We start from the raw sequence: 9,390 nt of genomic DNA on the forward strand, positions 1-9,390 counted from the left end.
GTTCATCACATGCCCAGACTCTGGGAAACACCAACACGTTCTTCAGTCTTCACATGGAGCTGGAAGCAAGCACAAAACTGGAATGAGAAAACATACTTGTCCTTGACCCGTAAAGCGCGTTGATGCAGAAACGATTTGTCTAAGAACAAGCCATCATTTTGCAAGATTTCAAGCAAAACTACAATTTCTCGTCAATATTATATTCTGGTATTCCAAATAATATAAAGAAAACAGGTGTGCAAGTGATTTAAGAAATATTACCCTAGATCTAGACAGACAACACAGAACATGTTTGGTCCTCCAATCTTTACCCTAATGTCTGACTCAGAAAATAAATAGAAGCAAAATAAAACCGACAAAAGAAATAGTAAAGAACAGTTTTGCACTTGGAAAGATGCAAATTATAGAATTGCTTCTTGATATACAAGATAAGTGCCCAGCATTATTTAGTTACCTCACACAGAACCTAAGCACTGATGGCATTGCAATTGCGCAAGGCTACTACTGCTGCTGCCCCCACCTTCAAGCCCATAGAAATGAATTCCATGTCAGCTCCTTTTCTGCTTGTCCCAAACGGAGGATTCATGACAACAGTGTCAACAAGAAGGCCTACACCAAAACAAAAATTATACAAGTCACATAAGCTTTTCAATGTCATCTATGCTTATGTTTATATATGATTTGGTTAATAACTATTCACAGTTGTGCTATGATGCTATGTTATCTTTCTCGACCTGAACACTGGCGCGCAGGCTATTGAAGTACTACTGGACAGTAAGTGAGTAACTAGCTGGCTTATAAAGTAGCATCAGCTAGGATACTATTCTGGATATGCTTTCTAGATGTTATCTACTTGTGTATAAAAACAATAAATAAAGAACACGCAGCAGAATAAACAGTGTGGAAAAATACTATGAGAAGATCAGAAGCAATAGGGTGTATAGACAAATAGAAGAACATTAGCATCGCAGGTGCATTTAAACTAGGGTAGTGTATGTCTTCATTTAAGAACAATACCTCTCAGATTTAAATTCTTTATATCACACTGAATTAAGTCCATATCCAACTCCTCAACAAACATTTAAGAAAAGAAACATGTCAGGTAAGCGTGAGAGCGTCGCCGACGGCCACCCCGGCCCCGGCGCCCACCTAGCCTCGCCGGCGGCTACTCCGGCACTGGCGCCCACCGCCGCTCATCCAACGTCGACATGCGGACCTGGAGAGACGTCGTGGCAGCTACCGGTCTCAAGGCTGCCCGTTCAGAGACAAGAAGCAACAAAGACAACAACTTTCAAGGAGGTTGGACGGAGGTCAGAAGTAAGGGTAAGAAGAATTCATGGCGGGGAGACAAGCCAACCACCACCGGCGACCGCAGGGCCGCATGGAAGCCGCTAAAGCCGGTACCCCGTTGGCTGCTGGGGCGTTGCTTTAAATGCCTAGGGTTAGGTCACCGGAAGCTGGATTGCGAGGGGCAACGGCGGTGCTATACTTGCTGGTTAGCTGGTCACGTTGAGCGGGACTGCCCGGACAAAGCCCACAATCGCGCTCCACGCAGGCCAGCAGCACAGCCAGCTCCAGCGCCGCCGGCTCCGCAGTCGCCTACTCCGGTGCCAGCCTGCAAGGAGCTCGCGCCATCCCGGATGGAGCTGTGCGGCGATCCAAGCCTGCGTCCGTCGGGAGTCCTCGTCTGCTCCATCCCTTGGACGGCTGGAATGCATGAGCGAGAGCTTCACCTGGGCTCGCATGCGTTGCTCGCCTCGGTCAGAGGAAATCGGCAAGCCATCTCGCCGGAGATGCTGGTCGCCGCTATCGTCCGGGAGTGTGCGTTCACCGGCATGATGTGCGTGTCGAGGTCTGCGCTCCCCAAGTTTTTCTAGTCACTTTCGCGAGACCAGCTGACTGCAACAGGACGGTCATGTACTTCTCCGGGAGTCTTTGGGTGCGGGGATGCCGGATTGACTTCTGTCGTTGGAGCCGACGGGCGGCAGCTGGGAGCTCGGAGCTGAAATATCTCACCAAGCTCGGTATTGAGGGCCTGCCGGCGCACGCCTGGGAGGAAGGGGCGGTTGCTCTTTGCTGGCAGGTTGGAGATGTCATCTCGTGGAGCTGTTGCCGCCGGCGGACGCCAGAATCCTGGAAGTTGTTGCATGGGCAGCTCAGCCCAACCTGATTCCCAACCTGATTCACAACCACCTTCGCCACCGAGGAAGAAGAGCTGCCTCGACTATAACCTTCTCGTTCACGTTTTGGAGGTGGTTGATCCGTCTCCTGTGTCCCACGAATTTGACGCCTTCTACGACCTTCGTCGGGATGATGACAGCGACGAGGAGAGAAGAACACGGCAACCACGGTGCAATACATTCCAGTGCTTCCCCGGGAGAGTGGATGGTACAGGGCCGCACCGCTCCTACTTGGGGGGCAGTCAGTCGTTCGGGGGCAGGCCAGCCGGGACTGCCGGCGGACTGCAACGTCAAGTGCCGGCTCTGCGGCCTCGCCAGGGGAAGATCACGGACGTCCAGGCGGCGATCGGCGGGGAGGGGCCCCGTCCGCTCGAGCAAGCGCTCTGGCCATCCTCCCCTCTGCCTTCCCAGGCGGACGTGGTCACCCAAAGTTTGGCGGACGAGGTGGCTCGGGTCCATAACGCAGGCGGCGATGGCGGGGGCGTGTTGGCTGCCATGGCTGCCGGCGCAAGCACGCCGGGCCTGGGCAGGTCGCCACAGTTGCTGCTGCTGGAGGGGCCCACCACAACGACGGATGACGTGGCTCGTCGTTCGGTGGGGTCACTTGGAGCTGCCGCAGGGGCTGAGGTCAGCGCACCAGATCATCCTGCCTCCGCCCCAGCAACACTGCCCCAAGCTAGGGCGCAGCGACAGCTTCGGGAGCCGGTCCGAAAGCTATCATTTGAAGCTGCCTATTTTGATCAGCCCGCTCCAACCGGTCAAGAGAGGGGCGCTGCCGCATTAATGGTGCATGCAGAAGAGGAGATAACGTCGGGGAAGAAGATCTTGCCCTCGGGGCAGGAGCTGGCTGAGGAGGCGAGAGTTCTTTTTGCGCAGCCTCCCTCGGCGGAACCGCCAACGGGCGACATGCTGCTGGTTTTCAGCAGAAGAAGAAGAGGCCCGCGAGAAACTGGGCCGGCCCGCAACATCGAGCCAGCTTCAAGCCATATAGGGCTGTCACTACGCCAACTAGCGGGGACCGAATCGCAGCAGGCTGGGGCCAAGGTCGGCCTAGCTGGGCCGCCGCTCCAACCAGTGGAGGCCGAACTGCAGCAAGCTACGTCGGAGGCCCAGATGACGGGCGAGACGACTGAGGTCGTTCAAAACTTGCCGCCGCAACTCTCCCTCCAGATCGCCGCCTTCATCGACGCTTGCTCCGCGATGCCAGTGCCGTCCGTGCTGGGAGCACCGCCACCGCCGGTGCAGCCGGCCACCCGCAAGCGTTGCCTGGTGCCGGTGGGTTTCAAGCCGCGCCGCAGTCCAAGAATCATGATGCAAGGGGATGGTGCGCGATGCCACGCCGTCAGCAAGGCGCAAACCATAGCCATGAAGAAGCTGGGGATCATCGGAGAGCAAGACCAACCATCCCAATCCGAAGTGCAAAAATTCACCAACCTCTTCAATGAGCCACTGTCAGCCTCTCACCTAGAGGCATTGGCTGAGCTGCTTGGGGTTGAGGTGGCCCCGCCGTCGAGCCCCATCCTGGCTGCCTGCGACCCGGATCAACCACTGACGCCGGTGCCTTTCACGGCCTAGTCCTCTTGCCGTGTGTGTGCTCTGAGTTTGCTGTGTACCCCCCCACTTTATCTCCATGTTATCTTTTAATATGTTAGTGTGGAATGTTCGGGGCCTAAATAATGTTGCAAAAAGGTCGGCTGTTAGGGAGATGGTAGTAAGTGTAGGCGCCGACTTTGTTTGTCTTCAGGAAACTAAGTTGTCGCAAGTGGATCTCTCTTGTGTTCGTCAAGTCTGTGGCTCCTCCTTCAGCAAGTTTGTGTTTTTGCCGGCGGAAGGGACACGAGGGGGGATCTTGATAGCCTGGAAAGGCGACATGTTTGCTGGTTCACTAGTCTACTCGGGTGCCTGGTCTATCACGATTCAGGTCAAGGAATTGATCACGGGCAGAGACTGGTTTTTAACCACGGTTTACGGGCCTCAGGAAGAACCAGACAAATTCAGTTTTCTGGAGGAGTTACAGACAGCAGCAGCAATTTGTCAACCAGCCTGGGTGGTTGCAGGGGATTTCAACTTGGTCACATCCATGGCAGATAAAAGCAATGGCAGAGTAAATAGAAGGCTGATGAATGCGTTCAAAAACAAACTGAATCAATTGGAGCTCAAGGAGGTTTATCTGTTTGGAAGGCGATACACCTGGAGTAATGAACAGCAACAGCCAATTCTAGCCAAGTTGGACAGAGTTTTCGTGTCAACCAATTGGGAAGTTTTGTTTCCGGAAGCCAATCTACAGGCTTTAAGCTCATCGGTTTCAGACCATTGTCCAATCTTACTTGCCTGCGGGCACTTGAACCACAGGCCGAGAAAATTCAGATTCGAGAATTTCTGGACCAAACTGGAAGGCTTCATTGAGGTAGTTCAAGAGGTCTGGGCCGCTCCCGTGCATAATGATGATCCGTTTGTGGTACTGTATATCAAGATGGCTAGGTTGTCAAGGAAGTTGAGAACTTGGGGCCAGCGGCGCATTAGTCAGGTGAGGCTGCAATTGCAGGTGGCCAACGAGATCATCTTCCGCCTGGATGTGGCACAAGAATCTAGGATACTACAGCCGCAAGAAAGACAATTTCGCTCGATACTAAAGGGAAGATGTTTGGCCCTGGCAGCACTTGAGAGGATCAGAGCGAGGCAGCGGGCGAGAATAAAAGTTCTCAAGGATGGTGATGCTAGTGTGGCCTTTTTCAGGATAAAGGCTAAAACATGACAACGAAAACTCGCTATACATTTTCTTGAGCATGAAGGGCTTCGTGCTTCCAACAATCAAGACATGCTGGATTTGGCAAGGAATTTCTTCCAACTTACCATGACCGAGGGAGTTGGCAACGGGGGTAGCAGCTTAAATTTTCAAGAATTGCAATTGCAAACAGCATGCCTACCTGACCTGGAGATCCCGTTTACTGAAGATGAATGCTGGAGCGCGATTAAAGAAATGCCGAATGACAAGGCTCCCGGGCCAGATGGCTACACCGGATTATTCTACAAGATATGTTGGGAGATTATTAAAGAGGATCTGATCAAAGCAGTAGAGAAATTCACTTCGGGCAATTCACAGAACCTTCACAAGCTCAACACAGCGATGATAATCCTGCTGCCGAAAAAGGAGTCACCAGCTTTACTCAAAGATTACAGGCCAATTAGCCTCATTCACAGCTTCTCTAAGCTCGTCACCCGGATGATGGCCACGCGGTTAACACGAAGACTACCAGAGTTGATCCCCAATAACCAGTCAGCATTCATTAAAGGACGATCCTTGCATGAGAACTTCATCTTTGTTAGGGGTTTGTCTGCCAGATGTCATGCCAAGAAAAAGCCGACAATTCTTTTTAAGTTGGACATCTCCCGTGCTTTTGATTCAGTGTCATGGCAGTTCTTGATCAACATGTTGAGGTTTCGAGGCTTCGGGGACAGGTGGTGCAACTGGGTGTGCATGCTGCTAGCAACTTCCTCCACAACAATCAGCATAAACGGGCTGGAGTGTGAGCCTATCACTCCAGCCAAGGGTTTACGGCAAGGAGACCCACTCTCACCAATGTTGTTTGTCCTGGTAATGGATACATTGCAGGCCCTGGTTACAAAAGCGACACAGCACAAACTATTGGGGCCAATTGATGGGAACAAGGTGTTGTCTGCAATCTCTTTGTATGCTGACGATGCAATCATTTTCTTCAAACCCATAGAGCAAGAGACGCATGGACTAAAGGCAATTCTTGATCTTTTCGGATCTGCTACAGGCCTCTGGGTCAACTTTACTAAGAGTGCTATCACCCCGATTCAATGCTCCCAGGAAGAGACTGAGCTGGTTCAGAATATCCTTGACTGCAAAATTGAGAACTTTCCTATAACATATCTGGGGCTACCACTCTCCCTTCGGAAGCTAACTAAACCAGAGATTCAACCTTTGCTAGACCGGTTTGGAAAAAAATTCGCCGGGTGGAAACCGAAGTTTCTATCCACGGGTGACCGGCTGACTCTCATCAAGGCCGTCCTGTTTGCCTTGCCCTTGCACCTGATGACAGTAATGGAGTTACCACGGTGGGCTCTGAAAGAAATCAACCGAAAATGCCACGCGTTTCTGTGGAAGGGACAGGAAGAAGTGAGTGGAGGTCACTACTTGGTGGCATGGAAGTTGGTTTGCATGCCGACCGACAACGGTGGATTAGGAATAAAGGACCTCGACCTCTTTGGCAAGGCGCTGCGATTGAAATGGAAGGCGCTGCAGCAAGACCACAGAGACAGACCTTGGACGAAGTACCCAGTTAAGCAACCAAGACTGATGGAGAATCTATTTTACTCGGCAACAAAGTTTGTTGTTGGCAACGGTGGGGCTGTCAATTTCTGGAAAGCAGATTGGCTGCCCGGGGGAAGTATCATGCACTCCAAGAGCTGTCTGTACAGTCACATAGAAAGGGCCAACATAACGGTAGCAGAGGGCATCCGTAATAACAGATGGGTGCGCGATATAAAGGACGCCCCATCGAACAGAGCGATTGCTGAATTCCTAGCGGTCTGGGACGAGGTGAGACAGATTGTGTTCTCCCCAGATCAGGAGGATGTAGCAGTATGGAAGACGGCGACCAAAGGAAGCTATACTGTCTCAGAAGCTTACAAATTCTTCTTTGCATCCAACACAAGGGCTGTCTGCTCAAAGCTCATTTGGAAATCACGCGCTCCAGCCAAGATCAAATTCTTCATGTGGTTGGCGGAGAAGGGGCGGTGCCTGACAGCTGACAACCTGGCGCAGCGAGGGTGGCAGCATCAGGCGGGGTGTAGGCTATGCCCAGCAATGCAAGAAAGTTGTGCGCACCTATTCGTGGAGTGCCGTTTCACAAATGAAGTTTGGGCAAGATTAAGGAATTGGGTACAAATTCATTTGACGCTACCGGGGGAGGAGGACCTCCCACTGGGGGAATGGTGGCTGGACGCAAGAGCCTATTGTCGGAAGGGTTACAGAAAAAAATTTTGATGCCTTGGTACAGCTAAGGTGTTGGATGGTGTGGAAGGAAAGAAACAACCGCGTTTTCAATCAGTCACACAATTCAATGGAAGGCGTGGTGCAGGGTATTAGAGATGAGATTGAAGTTTGGAAGGTCGTGGGCCTGTTGAAATCAATTAGTGAGTAGTCGGTTTTAGCTTTTCTCCACCGGTTTGTCGGCTGTGACAAACTAAGCTCACATCGACAGCTTCTTGTCGATCTCTCTTGTAAACGAAACAAAATTGTACATTCTCCCTCTTAATGAATTTGGCCACCCACTCTGCGGTTGGCCCCGCAAAAAATTCCCATAATTCAGTATTGTTATTGATCCTAGAAATAACTAAAACATTAATCTCTCAGTCTTTACTTTCAGCCTTACTTTACCAACATGAGCTTAACCATGTAAATTTGACCAGTGATGCTAAAAATCATGAAGAAAATCAGAGACCGTAAAACCTATATTTAAAAGGGTAGTCTAGACCCATTCGTAAATCAATTTATCACAATCAAATTACTGCAGGTTTACAGAAAAAAAGAGAAGGATTGCCATTTGTGAAAAATGCATGATTCATTGATAAAAAAGGTACTGTGGAAAAACAACCATGCGAGGAGTACATATAAAGAAATGTAAAGCTGCAAAATTCCAATATAAAACATCCCAGATGTGAAGAACTGAAAACGAAAATGAACACCTGTAGTGCATATCTGTAGTTGCAGAAAGGTGATTTAAGCATATAGCTTGCCACACTGCTGTCTGGTGATGCAAGCAGATGAGAACTATCACAAAAGATGACTAAATATCATGCGGAGTTTTGTGGTGATGCAAGCCGGACACAGGAAAACGGTGAAAACAAGAGGGAAAATAAACAATGCAAAGGTTTTTCTACTTCAAGATAAAGCCATGGTTATAATTGGAACCAAAACAATGGTGTACCTCTAGATCAGCAGCGTTTTCTTGAGCAAGTTCAAGGGACTGTGGGTCAATATCAATACCAACAACATGTCTGCCATTTCACAACCATAGGTACAGAAGATTAGAAGTTGTAACTCAACAAATAACAGCAAAAGGCACAAAGAAATTAAGTGATGCACCTCATTTTCTTGTTCCTATACTAATCGATGCGCACTTGAAAGTGATATCCAGCAAATTCACTCTATGCTATTGAAAGATTGTGACATAGGCATACCACTTTTATGTTTCACAGATATATGTGGCCGAAATTATATTATTGTATAATGCTGCATTATTTAGGCAGAAAAAATGGGAAGGCACTGAGGCAATTGTCTAGGTGAACTAATGTGGTAATGCACTAAGTTCTGTAACTGATGGTATATCTATATCAACACACAAACATCATGGTCCACTATACTTATTAGGTAAATCTTAAACAGCGCTAAAATGTATCCAGACAGAATACTCAATCACCACACAGTTTTAGAGAACCATTCTCCATTTAGGTCAATGAGTGATAAAAAGGAGCATGCAAGATGCAACATACATACTCACTCAGCATCCAGCAGAGAGATTGCAACATCCAGGGTGCCTGCCACAGCCGCAGCCATCAAAACATTCTCTGCCTGATGGATTTATCGAATCACCATAAAAACCACACCATGAGCGCGGCCAGGGGCGGCGGTGAGCGATGGAGAGGAAGGGTGCGGCAGCGGCGGGCGTCCGTCCGGATACCATGAGCGGCCAAGGCGCAGGGTGCGGTCGGGAGGCAGAGCCGGCGCGGCCGGTGGTGCGCCCCTCCGCTCGAGCGAGAGCGAGAGCGAGTCGAAGGTGGAAGGAGAACAACGTGGCCCCACACACTGACAGGTCCCGGTCCCACCCTGCATCAATCTCGGAACGATCCGATGGCCAAGAATTCACTAGCTGTTAAAACAAAAAAGAAAAATCTCAGCAGGCTTTGACTTCCACTGCACTCGAATTGCTACGGCTCAAAACTTCGAATTCTCGCCTCGGTACCCGCTCATTTCTTCTAGCTCCCACTCCCGACAAATTCCCCTGCCCCAAATATTAGGGTTGGGTTGCTGCGCGGCGCGGCGTTGCGTCAATCTCCATCTCGTCCTACCGCATCATCGACCTCGGCATCAGCGTCTCCTCCCCTGCTCTGCTCTGGTACGCGCTCGGCCCCTAGCGGATTGGATTGGAGTGTTTCCCTATATTCGTGTGCTCGATCAAAT

At 50.2% G+C, this 9,390-nt stretch overlaps 1 protein-coding gene across 3 annotated transcripts; it reads right to left on the reverse strand.

Moving 5' to 3' along the window:
* Positions 1-193: 193 nt before the first annotated feature.
* Positions 194-8,825, reverse strand: LOC107304413 (rRNA N6-adenosine-methyltransferase METTL5-like). 3 transcript variants are annotated; one of them, XR_001550508.2, is made up of 4 exons: positions 8,703-8,825; positions 8,138-8,207; positions 1,018-1,066; positions 194-609 (listed from the first exon to the last, which is right to left on the reverse strand). XR_001550508.2 is itself a non-coding variant. In XM_015838460.2 (4 exons), the coding sequence occupies exons 1-4, from the start codon at positions 8,764-8,766 to the stop codon at positions 467-469; spliced, it is 318 nt and encodes a 105-aa protein (XP_015693946.1). In that variant the 5' UTR covers positions 8,767-8,825; the 3' UTR covers positions 194-466. The 3 variants fall into 3 exon arrangements, 2 of the variants coding, with proteins under 2 accessions (XP_015693946.1, XP_015693947.1); XM_015838460.2 differs by having other exon boundaries at positions 8,711-8,825; XM_015838461.2 differs by having other exon boundaries at positions 8,707-8,825.
* Positions 8,826-9,390: the final 565 nt, after the last annotated feature.

This window comes from Oryza brachyantha, chromosome 6, assembly GCF_000231095.2.
Source record: "Oryza brachyantha chromosome 6, ObraRS2, whole genome shotgun sequence".
Taxonomy (NCBI): Eukaryota; Viridiplantae; Streptophyta; class Magnoliopsida; order Poales; family Poaceae; genus Oryza; species Oryza brachyantha.